At 36.9% G+C, this 22192-nt stretch overlaps 1 protein-coding gene across 3 annotated transcripts in view; it reads left to right on the plus strand.

Moving 5' to 3' along the window:
- LOC150090678 (kinesin heavy chain-like) overlaps nucleotides 1-22192 on the plus strand; it is a 400102-nt gene that overhangs the window by 283556 nt on the left and 94354 nt on the right. For all 3 annotated transcript variants that reach the window (XM_090372178.1, XM_090372181.1, XM_090372188.1), the window contains exons 19-20: nucleotides 1711-1812; nucleotides 12576-12636. In XM_090372178.1, the coding sequence (XP_090228304.1) occupies nucleotides 1711-1812; nucleotides 12576-12636 (163 nt within the window). The remainder of the gene's footprint in view (nucleotides 1-1710; nucleotides 1813-12575; nucleotides 12637-22192) is intronic.

Raw genomic sequence — 22192 nt, forward strand, 5'->3', positions numbered from 1 at the left:
AAGAATGTAGTTACCAAAATTTGTACGATATATCCATGTAGTATGCTCATTATAACAGTGACCGATGTATGGGATTACGCATAAATTAAAATCGTTATGGCTTTTTGCTCATTACAGCTGTGATATTGTTATTTCTGTGCTTGTTATAACCAGGTTCGACTGTATATATTTATTTATACTTTTTTATGTATATTTTTATATTTAGTAATTTAAAAATATGTAGTTTTTATAAAAATCAGTACAGTAGAATTAGTTAGATAAAATTTTCTTTTGTTTTTATTTTTTCCCTAAATCCACTAAAAGAAATATAAAATATGGATTTAATATTTGTGTAAGAATCAAAACTGCTCCATGAATATAATAAATTCATGATAACACTTATATAAAGCATTATGAATGAAACAAAGAAGAGTAAGCATGACAGCTTCGCTGTATAAAAAAAATTTAGTATTAAATTTTAGTAAAAAAAATTTACATAAATTACTGCAAATAAAACTTATGTGAAAGTTAATTTGTAGATATGATTTTTTACAGCAGATTATTTTATGCATCAGATCAGTGTGATTGGTGTATAGAAATGTGACATGGATAATCCATCAAAATTCACATCAGTTTTTTTATAGACCTTGTTCTTTAAAGTTTTATTTGGATGGTCTCTCAATTTTGCTTTAGATTAACAGGGATTTTCTCTGTACAGCTCAGTGAACTGTAATAAATTCTTTAGACATTTTAACAGTAATACCCAAAACTAAAAAATAGAGGTAGAGCATGAATTCATGTTTGCTGTAGTAGTTTGTGTTATTACCACATTATTCAGGTTATTACTTATTGTCAGATGAGGAAATTTTCCTCATTAAATACTGATCTAAATCAAACAAATTAAAAATGAAGAGACATTATAATGATGATACACTATGGGGACCACCAGTTAGTGAACATTTAATGCCTTTCAAATATTTCCAAAATGGACTAAATGGAAAGAATTGAATGAGAAACAATTGATATGTTTAGGGGAAAAACAAAAAATACGGAACCTTGCAGTGGAAAAGGGACAGAAGAAAGTTAAGCTCTAAGAAATCTGGTGTAAGAAATAGGGACAAAATTCGTGAATCCTATATCGTACTTTTTAGGGGTACAGCTGGCCCCAGTTTCTCGTAATGGACAATAAGACAGTAAAGCTTAGTTGGACTTTCTTTGGATTAAGGATATTTCCCAAATTGAATAACCAGCGAGACTTCCAGACCTGAATCCTGAGAATTTGCATATTTCAGAAATGACATGCTTTACTTATAACTACACAAACAATTCTGGTGCATTATAATATAATGCACCATACCAAATTTTACTGACTTGTATTATAGAAGTTCTATGATACCAGTAACATGAAAAATAGCATTTATTATAATGGATGATTTATGCACAAATTGCTGACTTGGGTCCAGATGAATTGATATCATAAGTGCATGGTATCAGTGCATAATTGAGCATGTGATGAGGCATGGTCAGACAACTTAGTTCAAACCACCTACATTTGAATGACATTCACAGGTGCTCATTTGCATTGGTTATTTGATCTGTATGAATAATTTGTTTCATTTATAAAGGATAAATTTGGAAACTTGAATATATCATTACTTTTGTGTGCATTTTTATGTGCTTATGAATTTTCTTCTGATAATCAGTTGATTAATTTTTATGTAACTTTACTAGTGCCAACCAGAAGTTGTCGTTAGCTAAAGAAAGGCTAGAGCAAGACTATGAAAAATTAAAACAAGAGGAGCAAGAAAAGAGCCATAAGTTGCAAGAATTAACGTATGTATAATATTATATAAGCATATTTTAGAATAGATTATTTTTATTTCAGTTTTAAACAACTGAAAATTTTTTCATTTTGTATACCATTTAAAACTGAAATAGTTTCTATTATAAATAATTTCTGAAAGCTTACCTTTAAAGAGAGAGATTATTGTGTAATAAAAAGCTTTATTTGATAAGGCTATAACAAATTCAATCACTTTAATCAAGCAAGAATGGATGAAGAGTTGGGAAGTCATATTTCATGTGTTGGCGAATGTCAAGACTTACGTTGTACAGTTGAAGCTTCAGGATCTTGATAATTTGTAATAGGTCCTTGTTGTTTTAAATGGTCTGGGGGGATCTGAAAAGGTAAATATATTACCGTGATTTAAGTGACTATTTTACCAGTAACTTAACCCAGACAGAGTAGTTACTAATGAGGAAAATAGTGTTTACAGTTGTGAGAGAGGTGAATTATCTGTTGGTTGTTTAGGAGGGCCTTTGACTTTTCCTCAGTTTAGCTGCTTATGTTCTTGGAGAGAATGGAATAGGTGTCTCAGTCCTGGAGAAGAGAAGTATAATAATTTTTTGGTCATAATCATATTTGCCAAGGGTAATGGTTCCACTGCTCTTATTTGCATTAGAAACATGAACGGAATATAATGTATTGTGTGAAGAATATTACTTGGAATCTTGATAAATACAATTGAAATCACTTATCTAAACAGAGGACAATTTATTCCCACGAATACATTTCAGTTTATGGTGTATATAAAATATGGTTTCCTACACCAGTAAAATAATCTGCTGAACTACAGTGAGGCTACAAGCTTCATTTTTGATTTATCTGCATGATCCCATCATCATGCCAATAAGGGTTAAAATTAGCTACAACAAAATGGTCTACATCCTACCAAATCAAGAAATGAACTGTTTGGCTATTTGTTGACCTGTCCAATATAATCAATTTGTTTCTTAACAGATCGATTTCACTGTAGCTGATTTCAACCATATTTTGTCTTTGTTGTTTTAAATGGTTTCATACAGATGATGTAGAAATGTAGTCTGTAGCCTCTAGTTTATTAAATTATTATAATAATACATTAAACTCTAGTTTAATTAGTATTTTTCTAGTTTAGTAAATTATTATAATAATACATTAAACTCTAGTTTAATTAGTATTTTTGTGACAACAGTACATTAATAGACCAAACATTTTTTTTCATGGGGATAAAGTGTCATCCCATCAATACATACACTGGTGTTCAAAGAAAGTACATCACCTAGGAATTGCACATTTCTAACCCTTTTTTGCAATGGTACGTTACATTAATGACTAGCATCACAAATATTTATTAATAGTTAAGGCAAAATTAAGTAATATTTGATGGGTGCGCTCAAAATATTCCGAAATGAGCAATTGCAACCTTTATACAACAGTTTTGGTAAACACTACAATTATGGCTGAAATGTTATCAGAAGCCCTCAATTTGTATTAGTTTATCATTTTAAATGGAAAACAAAATGAAAAGTTCACCAGGTGCAAACTAATATTTAGTTTAACCGCCTCTGGCCCTGACGACAGCAGCACACTGTCGAGGCATTGACAAGATCAATTTCTGAAGATAATCAACTGATAGTTCGCGGTTCCAAACACGAATTATGGTTTCCTAAAGTTCACGAAGGGTCTTTGGTTTCTTTCTGGCAACTGCAGATTCCACACAATGTCAACAGTTCTCTATAGGATTCAGGTCCGGGCTGTTTCCTAGCCAGCTAAGAGTTATAATGGAACGTTCTTCCAACCATTTTTTCATCTGTAACAAATGTAAACACATTACTGTCGAACCTCTAATGCAGAAATGAAGCTAAAGTAACTATAAAAGTGCCTGCTTACACTTTTTGCCGATTACAAGGAGCAGACTCGTCCTGAAAGATGCAGTTTTTTTTTTTTTTTTTATGAAAACCCCAAACACAAGAGGTATTAGAACCTATAGTACTTAGTACCATGCTTAGGTTGGAGGTTGAAAAGACTAAAGAAGATATTTGTTGGCATTAGACTTGAACTTCTGTAGACTGTAATTTTCAGGAAATATGTATGAATGAAGGTTGTTCCAGAAAACAGCAGTTGAATGAATACACTAGGAAGATGAAAAGTTAGTCCTGTGAGTTTGAAGTTACAGTAAATGGATGTTGGTTGGTGGCGGCACATGTTCGGACTGTTTTGAAAGAGAGTGGAAACTATAAAGCCAATTCAGGAGAACAGTGCCCATAGAAGGCATGCAGCAGAAACAGGACATCTATGAGACAGCAAGTGGAGAGACTCTGTTAGCGAGGAGTCATTAATTAACCTGACCGCCCTCTTCTGAATGGAATCTAGAATCCTGAGAGAGGTTTTGGGGGCACTGCCCCAGATGTGGGAACAGGTAGTATTTCATGCTAGGGTGGATTTGCGATTTGTACAGAGTGAACACTGTTTGGAAGAAAAGTAATGCTGAGAGCGAAAGAGAAAAAAACTAAGTTTTTTAGATGAAGCAATATTTGTAATGTGCTTGTGCCAAGAAAGATTAGAAGTCAGGGTAATCCACCAAAAGAGATGTATCATTTTGCCTAGAAATCGGAGTGCCACCAAAGATAAGCATAGGAGCAGAAGAATCCTTTTTTGCGAGATCTAAGACAAGACCGAGTTTTAGAAGGATCGAAATCAACTAAGTTGTCTTTGTCCCACTGAAGAATTATCTGGAGATTGGCATTTAATGAATTGGTAGCGGATATTCAAGAGGTTTAAGCTGATAGAGCAGGGCAAAGTTTCTCAAATTGGAAAGTGGAATGCAATGTGCTATCATCGGCAAAACTATGGATAGGATTTCCAGTCAAGGGAAGAAGGTCATTAATATACAAGAGGAAAAGAGTGGAGGAAAGAACTAAACCTTGGGGGACACCAGCATTAGTGGAGAAATTAGAAGACAGAGAGCCATATACTATCACCCTCAGTGAGCGATCAGAGGGAAAACTGGATAACTAATTACAAAAAAGCAGTTGACAAACAATAAGATGGAAGCTTGTTTAGAAGGCCTTTGTGCCAAACATGATTGAAAGCTTTTGAGAAGTCAAGAGCAACTGCTTGTGTTTCACCAAACTTTTCCATTGAATTAGTCCATAAATGAGTAACATAAGCCAGAATATCACCAGTGAATCGACACTGATGGAATCCATACTGGCGATTGTTGATCAGACGGAAGGTTTCTAGGTAGTTTAAGAGTTGGCGGTTAATTGATTTCTCCATTACTTTAGAAAGAGTAGAAGTAATTGCAGTGGGATGTTCAGGAGCACAGGTTTTGAGAACAATTGGAGAAACACCATCAGGACCTGGAGCTTTCTTAGCATCAAAGGTTTCTGAAAATCCTTCTGACATCCTTTTGACAGAAGACCACAGGAGGCATTGAATGGGGCATGTTGGGAATGGTGGGAGGTGTTTTACCAAGATCATTAATACATGAGTTCGAAAAAAAATGGGATGCCAGCAGGTCAGCTTTATCCTTGGCTGAAGTGACAACAGAACCATTTGGTTTTGACAGAGGTGGGAACAGAGGGAGGAAAAAGTTGCGGCCAATAGCTTTGACAAGAGACCAGAATGCTCGGCTACCATTAGTGCAAGAAGCAAGTTTTCTATTGTTAGGCTGTTCAAAATAGAGTTTGGACTGATTAATAACTGCTTTACAATTGTTGCGAGCTTTGGTGTAGGTAGAAAATGAAATTGAAGAATTGGAAACAAGCCAATTGCGATATGCAATGTTCTTCTCTTGAACAGCCTTAGGACATTTATTGGAAAACCAAAGTTTAGATAAGGGATGAGATTTTAAAGTGGAGTGGGATAAAGGATTCCATTCCTACAAGAATAATTCAATGACACAATCAGAGCAAACATTTACATCAAAAGTTTTGAAGCAGTAATCCGCAGCGCCTCTGTAGCCAGGTGGGCAGGAGCAGCAGAATATAGCGCACGCTTCTTGATTAGACGGGGGTTCAAGCCTGTGACCACCAAATTCGGAAGATGCGGAAAGGTCAGGTAAACCACCGCATATCCTCGGAGCAATATGGCCTTAGTTGCTAATGCTCCTAAAAACCAAATAACAACAACAACAGTAATCCGCCAAGGGAAAGAAGAAAAGAAATCTCACAGGTTTTTTCAAATCTCGCCTATTTTGCATTCTTGTAATGCCAAACAATAAGAGGTTGGGAATAGCCATGAGATAAAAGCTCCATTGGAGAAGAGACATGCCAAACAATACGAGGTTGGGAATAGCCATGAGATAAAGGCTCCATTGGAGAAGAGACAATCACCTGTTTTTCTCAGATAGTTGTGATCTGAGGTGCCTAAAGGACCTCTCACTTTGACGGTGTACTTAGAAGGGTTGTTTGTGAGAAAAAAATCAAGTGTATTGGCTGTATGGTTAGGATTGTTTGGTATTCTTGTAGGTAAATAAACAATTTATGCAAGGTCATTAGTAATTTAAAAAGCCTCAGCATCTTGACAAGCTGGGTCAGTGTGACTAGTAAACGGAAGCCAGCTGGAGTTGTGAACATTAAAATCACCAAGGAAAATTACCTCACTGTCAGGAAAGTTGGACTGGAGAAAGTCAAGTTGCAAAGAGAGGAAGTCAAAGAACTCCAAGTGATTAGTGGAATTGGGGGAACGGTAGAGACAACAGATGAATTTGACAAAATGAAGTAGAGAGATTTTAAGCCAGAGTAGATTGAAAAGAGGAGATTTCAAATTACCAAATCTCTGACAGGGAATATCGGAATGGACGTATGCTCAAGTACCACCTTTGAGGTGAAAGGAATCATACAGCAAATAGTTTGGGCAATCGAGATGACCAGTAGTTGCATCAACCGATAACTGAGATTCTGTTAGAAAAAGTACACGGTGTTTGTCGGACTGCAAGTGGAAATGGACATCGTTGAGATTTGAATTGAGACCACTTATATTTGTGAAATGAACTAGGAAGTTTTTGAGAGGTTTAGATGTCTTCGTAGATAAGCTTACTCTATTAGTTTGATAGAGTAAGCTCAATTCATGGTGTATTTAATAGTAAGAAAAAGAGGGGGGACATGCTATATGAATTAATGAAATTTTTGGATATGGCATACACATGGTAAGAATATACCCTGCTGCTTGACATAACGTGGCCTCGACAATGCTCCCGCATACACACTACTCGGACTCCCTCCAGTCACTATATGGCAGAGTAGAGGTAGCAAGATTATACACTAGCTGATTCGAAAGCCCCTAAAGAGTTACCAATAGGTTTGGGCTGGTGTACTAACTAGCAACCGGCCTGTGAACACCGTTTTAGAGCTGTACCCTCGAAATGTAAGGAAGATTGGATATTGCTGTGATGTTCATCATAACCTCAAAAGTCATCAGCTATACAGCATGATGGAAGAGATGGGGAAGAGTTGACTGGAACTTAGCTCTGGAGACTAAACATGAGTGCCACCAGTTGAAGCCTCCAATAAGCAAAGTGGTGGCATTGCACTGGCAGGTTGAAATGGTCTCTAATAGTTGGCAACAATTTTTCTTCCAATATAGCCAGGTATCCATTGGCATTTATGGAACATTTTATGAACTGCAGATGACCTACTCTGTGATACGAAATGCACCTCCATATTTGGCTGGTAGGGAATTTCACTGTAGACACCATACAGTCTGAATGGTGTTCTTCACCGCATCTATGGCAAATCATTTGTCTCCCATCAGAGCCATGCAGGTTGAATTTCTTCTCATCTGAGAAAATAACTGACTTCCATTGCTCGGGTTTCCATTTGACATGCTCCTTACACCAAATTAATCGGGCCTTTTTCATTTTTTGTGTGAGGGGCTTCTCCTTAGGACAACGGGCTACATGTCCATTTTTGAAGAGGTGTCTTCTGACTTTTACTGCACTCCTGTATGTGCTTCCCATTCTCTTTTCAGCTCACACGAAGAAACTTTACTGTTTTTAAGGCATAAGCACTTCAAAATGCGGTCCTGTTTTGGCATAGAGACTTGTTTGTGTCCGGTTCCTTTTTTCCTGTCAGCAGAACCAAGTATTCTTGAGTTTGGAAAGAAATCTACTCCTGTTGACTGATTACAAGACACTCTATAAGCAATATGATGGGAAGAACATCCTTCCTCACGTCAAACAATAATAGCACACTTTCTTCGTGGCGTCAACTGCACATAACTCTCCATCCTAACACAAGCAAGGAATGACTGCAACTCTTGCAGAGCGTGTTTATAAAGCTGAAAGTAACAGCTGATGCAATATTACGTCATCACCTATGCGTGTCAATCTTATCTGATGCAACCTGTTAGAAATATTGCCATATACTTATGCTATTTGGATGAGGATTACAATTTTAAGGGTTGATGCGCTCTCTTTGAACACCAGTGTATGTATTTTATGAATGGAATCATTCTCTCAGGGAAGCTGGGAGACTTTTTTCTTTGTGTAAAGTTATATATTTCTCTGATATTTCTCTTTCTGTGAGAAAGATATGTTGTTCATGCTCAATACATCTGGGAAATGAAGTTAGGATGAGGAAAAATGCGTTTGATAGTAGTAGTAGTAGCAGTGGCGTTTGATGCAAGAAAGCGTATGAGCTTATGCAGCATCAGCCAAAAAAAAAATCACACCATTCCCTCCAAATGCCTGTCCAGTTCCTCCTTAAATTTATTCAACCTATCAACTTCCACATCGACAGATGGAAGTTTGTTCCAGCAGTTAACCACCCGCTGGCTAAAGGCAAATTTCCGCACATCTAATCTACATCTATCTTTTCTTAATTTGAATTTATGCCCCCTTAGGTTCGTAATCTGAACAAGTGGAAGGATCCCATCAGAATTCAGCGTGCTGAACCCATTCAAGGCCTTATACACCTCAATCAGATCACCGCGCAGGTGCCTAGTCTCCAGCCACTGCAATTTGCAGAACTTAAGCCTCTCTTCGTAAGAGGATCCCTTCATTCCCCTCACCAATCTTGTTGCCCTTCTCTGTACAAGGTCAAGCAAATCTACATCCTTCCTAAAATGAGGCCTCCAGACCTGTACGCAGTACTCAAGGCGTGGCCTGACCAGTGCCTTATACAGAGGGATAATCACCTCCTTTTCCCTGCTAGCAAAATTACTATATATCATTGACACAACCCCATGACCTGCCCTGGCAGCCTGTCTGCATTGCTCAGAAAACTTCATATCTGACTGCACAATTACTCCCAGGTATTTTTCATTTTCTACCACCTTAAGTGTAGTACCACACAGTTGGTGCGTTTCTCTGGGGTTACTTCTACCCATATGCAGTAATTTGCATTTGTCAAGGTTAAACTTCAGTTGCCACTTCTTAGCCCATCTGCCCAAATTATCTAGATCCTGTTGCAGTAGCACACTGCCATTACTAACCCTGCCAACCTTTGTATCATCTGCAAACTTCGACATTAAGCCTGATATACCTTCATCAATATCATTGATAAATATACAAAACAACAGTGGACCCAACACCAAACCCTGTGGGACTCCGCTAGTAACATTAGTCCACGAAGAGCAGCACCCATTGATTACCACCCTCTGTCTTCTCCCACTTAACCATCCTTTTATCCATTGTAGCAACTTACCCTTAATACCATTCTGCTCCAATTTGTACAATAGTCTTTCATGTGCAACAGTGTTAAAAGTTTTCCTGAAATCCAAATATATGATATCAAAATTATTTTTTGCATCCAGTTCCTTTGTAACCACATCATAATATCCTATCAAATTTGTCAGACAAGACTTTCCCTTAACAAACCCATGCTGTGTCTGAATTATTACTGCAGTTTTGTCTAGATGATCCTGCAATGCATCTTTAACCAGTGACTCCATTATTTTACCCGGAACAGAAGATAAACTAACTGGTCTGTAATTACTCATGTCACCCTTCGATCCCCCTTTGTGAATTGGGGATACATTTGCACATCTCCAGTCCGTGGGAACCTCCCCTGAGTCCAAGGACGCTCTCATAATTATGGCTAAGGGTGTGCTTAGTTGCTTTGCCGCCTCCTTTAATATAACTGGATAGATCCTATCCACCCCAGGTGCTTTTCTTATGTTTAACTTCAACAATTTCTCTTCCACTTTGCTCTCAGTTATTACAAAATCATTAAGTATCCTGCTACAATTTGATAACCTTCTGCCATTTTCAAACCTTAATAATTCCTCATGTGTGAATGTAGATGCAAAATACTCATTCAGTCTGTTTGCTATCTGAGCAGGATCATCAACAGTCGAACCATCAATGTCAAGCACTCCAGCCACAACTGAAGACCCACTAACGCTTATTTCACTTTTGGGCAATAAAACCAATGTCTCAAAGATTTTTACCTTTCTCAAAGCGATCAATACATACCACCTCATTTAGCTAGTCAAAAATCAGTTTCCTGACTCTCGATCCATAAAGAAATAGCATAAATACTAACCTATGTATGGCGCACTATGGCCATAGACACCCATGCGCCAAAAAAATCCCCAACCAAACAAACAAACAAACAATCAATGTCAAGTGGACCAATCAGATTCATCCCTTTCCTTTTAGAGTTTATATAAGTAAAGAAATCCTTGCTGTTTTTCTTTGCATCTTTTGCCAAGGGTTTCTCGTAATGTGCCTTCGCATGCCTAACCTCCTTTGTCACCTGATTACAGACTAGCTTATATCTGCCATAGGCTTCTGAGTTGCTTGATAATTTATATGCATCGCATGCATTTTTCTTCTCTATCACGAGTCTCATTAGGTCATTAGATAACCATTTAGGCCTAAACCTTGAACAATATTTCTTAATAGGTATGAAACTTTTAGTCGCTTCCACGATTAATTCCTTGAATGCTTCCCACGTAGAATTTACTGTTGGTAACATCGTCAGTTTATCCCACTGTACACTGTCGGAGACCACTGTACTCACTTTTACGGTCTTTGTTAAGTGCAGTGAGTGTAGCACTTAGCACCCATCAAAGATTTCTGCTAAAAGTCTGCTGAGCATTTTAGTATTGACTGTAAAAGGATACTGAGTGAGTGAAGTATTAGCCATATATGCAAGGAAGTCACAGCCAAAAAAAATAAAATGAAAAGTAATAATGATGTATATTACTTTAAGATAATTATGTATTATATATATATATATATATATATATATATATATATATATATATAAAATAAAGTAATAGACTAACTATTGTGCTTCCCTCCTCACATAGGTAACTGTCCAGTTGACCTTTGAATTTCTTCAGGCTGTTAGCCCCATAGGTAATGTGTTCCTGTAATCAACAACTTGATAGCTAAAAGAAAACTTTCTGTAATCCAGTCTTAACCTTTTCCTCTATAAATTGAATTTATGACTCCTAGAGTTATTAAAACATTACTGTGAAATGTTGGAATGGAAGGAAAGGGGTGACAAGCAATCTAATCTCTTGAATTTTTTTGCTGCAAAATTCTCTTGTTAGTGCTATGATATGAATAAGATGTCAACTTTATTTGTGATTGTGAGCATGTGTGCAAATGCACACACACGCACACATTTTTGAAAATTTATTAACTAAATTTTTTAATTATTTCGAGACTGCTTAATTCTTTCTACTGTATCCAAAAACTTTTCAAATAGTCCCTGTATGTATATAAATATCAAGGGTACATATATAAATAGCACTGCACAACTCAGTCTTATCATCAACTGCTGTTATTGTACAGCAACTAAAAATGAATTTTACAGATCACTTCCATATTTTAGATTTTGGGAATTCCAGAATTCAAGGCTGAAGATACTAAGCTTTATAGTAATGATAGTTGGACTGTTCGGCTAAGGTGAAGAAAGCCTGCAAGAGAAACTCGCAAAAGTTCGATGAAATTTACCGGTAAAAGTACTTTGCCATAATGGCATTTGTATTGTTGCTTGCTCGGTAAACAGACGGTGGGTGTTATCGGTCTGGAGTAAAAGTTGAATCCCACAAGAGATTGAAGCCCTCCCAAAGTGGAGGGGGGGGAGGTAATCTGACCTTTTTTCTTTAAAATCACTAATTGAATCACAAACAGAGTCATATTGGAAGTTCTGGCATTGTAAAAAATGTTCGTAACGTAGTTTCACCGGTAAACCTTTTTGAAAATTGCCGTGCTTCCTTTTTTTTTTTCCTTAATAAACAATTTATCCACCAGTCCACCTGTGATTCTAAAAAAAAAATGGTCAGGTTATCCTCTACACTTCGGGAAGGTTTCAATCTCCCATGGGATTCAATTTCTACTCCTGACCAATAACATCCACCGTCTGTTTACCGAGCAAGCAACAATACAAATGCCATTACGGTAAATTTCATCGAACTTTTGCATGCTTCTTGTGCAGGCTTTCTTTACCTTCGCCGACTGTTCTTATTTGAAAAAAAAAGGGGGGGGGGAGTCTTTTATCTATAAATTCTGTAATTTTTTTTATCCATAATGTCATTTCACCTTCATGTGATAAATGAATTGACTTCTTTATTCTATTGCTTCAAATAAACACTTCTCTGCTGATATTGTCATATATTGAGTTAAGTACTGCCACCTTGACATCTGTTTCAGTAGTATTCTTGTTACTTTTTATAGTTTCCTTTCGTTTTTTGTTAATTCAAACTATAAATGATAGCATACTCTATCATTAATATATTTATGTGAATACTAATTGGGCTTGAAGATTTTTAATCTCTTTTATAGAATTTAGAGTAACTATGCAGTTTTTTACAGGGCACTGAATGGTAGAAGAGAACAGGCTCGTCAAGATCTGAAGGGCTTGGAAGAAACCGTGGTAAGTACAATAAACATTTAGACAATGTGATTCTATGAGTGAGAGTAACTATGAAAATAATGATACAATAATGCTAAAAAAAAAAGTGAAAATATTAGCTTGTTTTAGCTTTAATGCCAGACTGTGTTGCATTTGCATTTTGCAAATTTTGAAAGGATTTTAGAACTTGCCTATAAATAGATCATTATACACCTGTTGCAACAATCTTGTTGCTTCTGCCAGCTTATAAACAACCGAAGTAGGAAAATTTGTGAGATAAATTGTTTCACAGATTTTACACCTTAGACTGTGAAATGGTGTATTTCACATTTTAAGAATTTCAAAATTTTTACTGTTTCACTGTTTATAAGCTGGCAGAAGAGACAAGATTGTCTCAGCATACATATATAGTTAACCTTATTGGTGCTATCTAACATTCTTTCACAGGTTGTTTCACACTAACAATTTTTATTTCCTGTGTTAATTATCTTTCAGTGCTTATTTATATTTCAATACTATAAGCTTTTTGTTTTATATTTTTTTCTGTATATTTATTTTTTCACATTGTTGTGGTCATAATAGTGGCAAATGATGCAAGAAAGCAAGCTGATATAGCATCAACCAAAAAAAAAAAAAAAAAACACTACACACACTTCACTCGTCAGTACTCTCCAAGAATTTGTCTAGTTCTTTCTTGAATTTAATCAAACCTTTATTCATTTATTCAACAACAGATGGAAGCCTGTTACAATGATCAACCACCTGCTGGCTAATTCTGCAACTATCCTTCCTCAACTTGAAGAATTTATTTCAACTTATATGTGTAGTCTCAGCAAGAGGAAGAGTGCCATTCACATTTGGCTTACTCAATCCCTTCAAGGGGTTAAACACCTCAATCAGATCACACTGCAGGTGCCTAGCCTCTAGATGCTGCAATTTGCTGAACTGAAGCCTTTCTAGATAAGAGCGCCCTTTTGTTCCATTCACCAATATGGTTGCCATTCTTTGCACCCATTCCAGCAGATCTACATCCTTCCTAAAGTATGGCCTCCAGACCTGTATATGGTACTCAAGATGTGGTGTAACCATGACCTTCTACAAAGGAATAATCACCTCCTTATCTCGGCTAGCAAAGTTTTTGTATATCATTGACAAAACCCCATGAACTATCCTGATAGCCTGTCTGCATTACTCAGAACTTCATATCTGAATACACAATTATCCAAGGTCTTTTACATTTTCCACTATTCTGAGTGTAGTACCACACAATTGGTACATTACTCTGGAGTTACTACTACCCATATGCAGCACTTTGCATTTATCAATGATAAACTGTAATTGCCATTTCTCAGCCCATCTGCCTAACTTTTTTAGATCTTGTTGCAGTAGCATACTGTCATTATTGTCATTACAACCCTGCCAACCTTCATATCATCTGCAATCTTGGGCATTAAGCCTGATATGCTTTCATCAATATTATCGAAAAATATAGAAAACAACAATGGACCCAATACCGAACCCTGGGGGACTCAACTAACAACAATTCAGGAAGAGCAATTTCCATTGATTACTGCTCTGTCTATTCCCATTCATCCATCCCTTTATCCATAGCAGCAACTTGCCTTTAATGCCACACTGCTCCAATTGGAAAACAGTCCTTGAGTTTCGGGTTGCACATCACAAAAACTTTCTAGCGACAACCTACAAACTGACTTAAAATAAATAAATAATATCTGCATAAAATACTAAAAGAGAGATAAAATAAAAGCATTAAAATACAATAAAATATGGATGAAACTAATAAAATATACGGTAGCTTTTGAGACAACGTGCCTCTTCATCAGCTTATGAAGAGGCATATCATCTTGAAAGCTGCTGTATATTTTATTAGTTTTGTCCTTAATTTATTGTATTTTAACACTTTCATTATATTTTATCTCTGTTTTAGTACTCTGTGTAGATATTATTTATTTTAATAAATTTATTTGAAGTCGGTTTGTTGGTTGTCGCTAAAGTTTTTGTAACACTGCTCTAATTTTTATAGGAGTATTGTGTAACAGTATCAAAAGCTTTTCCTGAAATACAAGTATATGATATCAAAATTATTTTTTGCATGCAGTTCCTTGTTCACTGCCTCATAGTAAACTATCAGTTTGGTTAGACAAAACTACCTCTTAACAAATCTATGCTGTGACTGCAGTATAATTGCATGCATATAGTCCTCCATTACTTCTTTAACCTGTGACTTTATTATTTTCCCTGGAACAGAATTTAAGCTAACAGGTCTGTAATTACTCATGTCACCATTTGATTGCTCTTTATGAATTGGGGATACATTTCCCGCCCATCGAGACCTCCCATGAAATCAAGGGTGCTCTCATAATTATGGATAATGGTTTAATTACCTCCTTTGCTGCCTCACATCCATCCCACATGCTTTTTTATGTTCAGCTTCAACAATTTCTCTTCCACTTTCCTTTCAGTTATCACAAAGTCATTTAGCTCCATGGTGCCTCCGTAGCCAGGTGGGAAGGAGTAGCAGTGCCTAGCACATGCTTCTTGATTAGACTGGGGTTCAAGCCTGTGACCACCAAATACGGAGGATGCGGAAAGGTCAGGGAATGACCACCACATATCTCCGGAGCAATATGGCCTTAGTTGCTAATGCTCCTAAAAAAAAAACCAAATTTAGCTCCATGTTAGAGTTTGATAAATTTCTGGCATCCCCTCCGCTAAAGAATTCGCTGTGTGAATGTAGATACAAAATACCTATTCACTTTGTAATTAACAGTTAACCGAATGACGTAAATTGGCCCAATGCAATTCAACCCCTTCCTTCTACTGTTAATATAAGCATAGAAGTTTTTGCTGCTTTTCTTTGCATGTTTTGCCAGAGACTTCTCATAATCTGCCTTATCTTGCCTAACCACCGCTGTGACTTGATTATAGAATAATTTATATATACTGTAGGCTTCTGTATCATGGGATAATTTGTGTGTCCCATGCACTTTTCTTCTCTCTTCTTTTCATTTTCTTCATCTGACATCCATTTAGGTCTTAGCCTTGAATAGTATTTCCTCTTTGGTATGAAAAGCCTAGGTGCTTCTATGATATGTATTCTCTCTTCATCATGTTACACAAATTTTGTAATAATGTGATGTGATACTATTATATTATGCTGTCACAAAAAAAAAAAGTTTAATTTTGTTTTTTCAACCAGCCGTATTGTGTTGTTTTCATTACATTATCTGATAGTAGTAGAGGCATGTGATGCAAGAAAGCAAGTGTATGAACTTATGTAGCATCAGCAAAAAAAAAAAAAAAAAAAAAAAGCAAAAAAACCCCCAAATTTCACACATCCATTCCCTCTAAAAGTTTGTCCAGTTCCTCCTTGAATTTATTTAAGCTATCAGCTTCCACAATGACAGATGGAAGTTTGTTCCTACTGTCTAAAGGCAAATTTCCACACAATCTATTCTACAACTGTCTTTCCACAATTTGAATTTATATGCCCTCAGGTTTGTAATCTGAGCAAGTGTAAGAATCCGATCAGAATTCAGCATGCTTGTGCCTAGTCTCCAGCCACTGCAATTTGCAGAACTTAAGCCTCTCTTAAGGGCTACAAGATTGGTGAGGGGATCGCTTCGTTCCCGTCACCAGAATTCTAGCCCTTCTCTGTACTCGCTCAAGCAACTCTATATCCTTTCTAAAATGAGGCCTCCAGACCTGTACGCAGTACTCAAGGCGTGGCCTGACCATTGCCTTATACAGAGGGATAATCACCTCCTTTTCCCTACTAGCTAAATTCCTGTATATCATTAACAACACCCCATGATCTGTTCTGGCACCCTGTCTGCACTGCTCAGTAAACTTCATATCTGACTGCACAATTACTCCCAGGCATTCATTTTCTACCACATTTGGTAGAAAATGTGGTAGAAAATGTAGTACCACACATTTGGTACATTTCTCTGGGGTTACTTCTACCCATATGTGAAGTGGCAACTGAAGTTTAACATTTGTCAATGTTAAACTTCAGTTGCCACTTCTCAGCCCATCTGTTCAACTTTTCTAGATCCTCTTAGTAATAGCAGTGTGCCATTACTGTCATTAACAACCCTGCCAACCTTTGTATCATCTGCATACTTGGACATTAAGCCTGATATACCTTCATCAATATCATTGATAAATATACAAAACAACAGTGGGTCCAACACCAAACCCTGTGGGACTCCACTAATGACATTAGTCAACGAAGAGCAGCATCCATTGATTACCACTCTGTCTTTTCTCACTCAACTATCCTTTTATCCATGGCAGCAATTTGCCTCCAATGCCACACTGCTCTAATTTGTGCAGCAGTCTTCAATGTGCAACAGTATTAAAAGCCTTTCTAAGATCCAAATATATGATATCAAAATTATTCTTTGCATCCAGTTCCTTTGTGACTACCTCATAGTATCCAATCAAATTGGTCAGACAAGACTTTCCCTTAACAAACCCATGCTGTGTCAGTTATTACTGCAGTCTTGTCTAGATGATCCTGCAATGCATCTTTAATCAGTGACTCCATTATTTTTCCCGGAACACAAGTTAAACTAATAGGTCTGTAATTTCTAGTGTCACCCTTTGATCCCCCTTTGTGAATTGGGGATACATTTGCATATCTCCAGTCAGTGGGGACTTACCCCGAGTCCATGGGTGCTCTCATAATTATGGCTAAGGGTTTGCTTACTTCCTTTAACCTTTCCCAGAACATTTTTTTCCGGAAAAAGTCATGTAATGGATCAACTTTTTTTATTTTACAGATTAAAGATATGCATCATGTGAATACTCAATGTATAGTTTTTCATTAATTTTTTCGTAGAAAACACATAGGTTTAATTAACCCATTTGGGCTCTCCCGAAGTTATCTTTTGTATGCCAAAAAGTGTGCAAATTATACAGATTTTTTTAATAAATTAGCACTTGAGCTAAAAGAAAGGCACAGAAAAACTCTTCATTACTCACTATATAAATAAATTTAAAAAATCAAGTGAAACTCACAAGCAGTAACCTCCTGCCACATGCATTAAGTGTGAACTAACTACATTCTGACACATGGCCGCTGTAAGTGGACAGGCGAGGTAAGTGTTGCTTACGGGTGGCAGTTCAAGAGGACGCCGAAATATTTTTCAATATTGTTTTTGTGAATTATTTTCGCGGGTTTAGTATTCTGCATTTAGGATGGCAAATTATATTTTGCTTACTGGCGGCACAGGAATGCATGCTACTCTTCTGATAATGCTGTACAATACAGTCAGTCCTTGTATAGCATGATAGTTGTGTTCCTAGAAACCCTCATGCAATGCAAAATCGTGCAATATAAACAACAGGCCCTGTGGGAAAAATAGGGTTAGATGCCGACCACCCAAGATTGAATACACATTTGTAACCAAAACATTACCAAACACAATAAATAATCGTAATAAAATGCGTAAGTATTTTATTACGACTATTACGTAATAAAATATTGTAATGCTTTTCCTTCTATTGTAAGCAAACTTGTTTTTTGTTTGATTTTCTATCCAAACAGATGACGGTTGTTCCATCTCTTCCAATTCTTTGTGTCTTAATCTAATGGATTTTAATTACACTTTGAGTTGTTCCTGCTATGAATGTTGTTTTTATTTTCTCTGCATTCTTTGTAATTCTCAGCATTGCCTTATTTAGGCCTGTGGCACGTGCAATATCACATGGTCTTTCATTTTGCTCAAAGCGTTTCACAATTTCATATTTTTTTCTCTATTGACAGAGAGGCAGACTGGCCATAAGCCTTACCGGGGAAATCCTGGTGGGCCGGGGGCCGGTGTGATTTTGGCCATAAACGCTAGTATGAGGCCACTACAAATTTTCCCGGGTAAGAATTTTTGACCCAGTCCGCCTCTGTTTATCAATATTGCTTTTCTTTTTCTATCTGAATCTGTAGTGTCTTCACCAGGACACTTCCTATTCACACCTTTTAAGTATTTTTCTTATTTTTAGGGAATAAAGCACAATTACAAAATGAGGAGGCACGCTTGATGCACATAAGCAAAGCACTGCATGCATGTGTAACTCTGAATAAACAACACCTTAAAGGCAGAGACACACTATGAACACCTCACTAGCTCACATTTTACCGAAGCACATTTCTGGGGGTTACTACCATAAAACAATAAAAACAATTTCCAGTTGCATTTCTGCTAGCGGAATCTGTTATAAACTGGTAGTAAACTCGATCTAATTGCATTTGCGACAATACCGATAGCTGGAATTGTGTGGGTTTTTACGTTATTATGGTGAAATGTGTTTCCCCTTCACTGATATAAAAAATATAAATACATTTTCAGAATCTTCTCTCCATTGCTATTGTGTTGCGTTCAGTTGGGGTGATTCCGCTTTCGACTGCTATTTCTTGTAAGCACAAAAGCGAATCGCGCATAAGCAAATTCGATTCGTGTTATGTACAATATCGTTCCCCTATTTATAAATCATGTATGATTGAATTCGTGTAGTGTAAACACGTGTTATACGAGGACTGACTGGTAAAACGAAAGCCAGTCATCTGCTGCCAGGCATAAGAAAATCCTGAGAAATCTCGGGATTTACCTGGCTAATGCAAAATTATCCAGATAAATGCCCGAGAAAATGTTTCAGTCCTAAATTTGGAGGTATTATTGTTTGCTTCAGGTATTATTGTATCTCGAGATATTTTGTTAGTTCCAAATAATTTTTAAAACTAAAACCGAGATATCTCAGGATAATCCATGAAGGGGTTAATATAACTTGATAGTTGCCATCCACCCCAGATGTCTTTCTTATGTTTAACTTCAACAATTTCTCCTCCACTTTGCTCTCAGTTATTACAAAATCATTAAGCTCCCTGTTTGAGTTTAATAAGATTTTGTCATCAACTTCCCTAAAGGATTCGTCATGTGTTAATGTAGATGGAAAATGCTCATTCAGTTTGTCAGCTGTCTGAGCAGATTCACCAACAGTCAAACCATTGACTGTTTGTGAAGTGGACCATCCTTCTAGAGTTGACATAAGTAAAGAAGTGCTTGCTGTTTTTCTTAGCATCCTTTGCCAAAGATTTCTCGCAATCTGCCTTCGCTTGCCTAACCTCATTTGTGACTTGATTACAGACTAGCTTATATCTACCGTATTGTCTGTGTTGCCTGAACATTTCAGAAGATTCAGAACATTTCCCCATATCATTGAGAGATCCAAACAAATAAAATTCACAAGAAGCAAGATCTTGTTTTAATGTGCATGAGAGAAAAACCAACCATTCTCATGGTTACGGGAGCTCTCAGCTTTTATTGTCTTTTGTTGGAACTGCATTTCATTGGGCAACACATCTTACATACTCATGTTTGGCCAGATCTAAAGTATATATGGACGTTAAGCTCCTTTAGTTTTTACATTTCTGTGTTGAATGTTGTCACATTAGGTAATTGACCCATATGAATGCCATGGGTGTGGGGAACAACAACAACAAAAAAAAAAAAAAAAAAAACTCAATGTTGCTTGCTGATGCCTGTGTTTTTCACATTTTTCAACGTAAAGAGTAACCGTGAGACTACTTTTTAGACTGCCATTAATTAGTCTCATGGTGAATCCAGGATTTGGCATTAGTTATCTGTGGAAGAAAGGTTTATCTGAACTGTGTATATTGCTAAAGGAAGTTTCCAGCAGCTTAATTTCTTCTAGACCTATCTAGAATAGATCTGACTGTGTCAAGTTTGTTTGTGATTGCTTCAGAACCAGTTACTGGTATTGCTTAGATGGCTTGTATGATCCATTGATTACCTCATCATTTCATTAGTCTGCTTATTACAGTCAGTTACTGTCTTTGCTTGGTGTCCACTTCATAGATTGTCACCCAGGGTTCTGTGGCATCTCTTTTGATCCTTTTAATTCAGCTTCTCACTGTTTGCATGTTGTGAGTATTAACATTCTCTTTATACATAATTAGTGAAATAATTTTGTTGCCTCTGCTCTGACAACTGTGACTAGATGAGTCCAAGTAGTGTGTGTGCATGCAGGATACTGTGGAGATCATACTGCAGGATAATGTGGAGATGTTAAAGGATTACACTACCCTCCAAAAACAGTATCTGTGCATACATCAGTTTCATAGTTACATCACTGCCACTCACTTTGGTAGTTTTTGGCTTTCTATCCCCTGCAGATTCCATGGAATTTCACCCTAATGGGTATGCTTTTTTCACTGATAAACATTAGACTATGGGGAATAAAGTCTTCCATTCTTTCTGCAAAACAGTAGTCCACTGAGCTGCAAATGCAGGATGTGGCCCTCATCTGAGATTCCAATGCCCACAGGTGTTCTGTAAGGTTCACATTGGGAACTCTGCTGTTCATTCAAACTTTTGTAAATTCATGTCCCTAAACCATTCTTGAACAGCACAGGCAGTATGGTATGAGATATTACCCCGTTGAAACAAGCATGGGTTTGTACCAAAGGATTGCCACATGTAGGGAACATAAATTATTCAAATGTTAAGATAGGCATTGTTATTCATGGTTCCCTGCACAATCTCCAGAAGTTCTTGGCAATGTCATAAGGAACAGCCCTACACACCTCTGAACTTCATTTTTAATACAGTGCACTTGGGCATTAGACATTCTCTATCTTCTACACATACTAACCTATCTGACTGTAATAGGGTGTAGTGAGATTCATCACTCCATGGAACTGATTTCTCACTGCTCTGTGGACCAATTGCAGCTTTTGATATTTGGTTTATTACCACTTCTCTCTCTCATGAAAACTGAGACCATAGAGAATCTGATGAATTAGAAGTGCAGGTCAAGACATCAAAGGCAGATATTGTTGGGATATCAGAGACATGGTGTCACACAGATATAAACAGTACAGAATTGGAATTTGGGGAGTATAACATATACAGAAAGGATAGATAGGGTAGGAAAGGAGGAGGGGTTATGCTCTTAGTTTAGAAATACATAAATTCTAAAGAAGTGTATCCAGTAGGAAGTGCAATGTTGAGTCAGTTTAGTGTGACAAACACTGGGAAAGGGAAAATGAGAGTAGGAGTGTGTTATAGGCCTAATTACTCTGATCAGTACAACGAACAGTTGTGCAGAGAAATGGAGTGGGCCAGTAAATAAGATTGTCTCGTAATGGGGAATTTTAACTTCCCAGATATTGACTGGAACTGGTGGGTTGGTCACTCGTACGCTAGCAAGACTTTTGTGGATTTATTGGAGGATTGTTTTTTACAGCAACATGTTTGAGGGGCAACCAGAAGGAGTAATACTCTTGATCTGATTATCAGCAGTGGTTATTCATGCATTAAGAATTTGCAGATAAAGGATTACTAGTACACAGTGTACTGATGTGGGATTTATTCAAAGATGTAACTACCATCAAGGGTAAAGAGAAGGGTTTTTGCTTTTGTAAAGGTAACTTTAGTGGTCTCAGACAGTTTTTAAATTCAATACAGTGGTATTAACTGATGATGTTTAAAACAGTGAATTCTGAATGAGAAGTCTTGTCCTGGAAGCTACTAGG

Source organism: Mastigoproctus giganteus, chromosome 1 (assembly GCF_048544385.1).
Source record: "Mastigoproctus giganteus isolate SK-2022 chromosome 1, ASM4854438v1, whole genome shotgun sequence".
Taxonomy (NCBI): Eukaryota; Metazoa; Arthropoda; class Arachnida; order Uropygi; family Thelyphonidae; genus Mastigoproctus; species Mastigoproctus giganteus.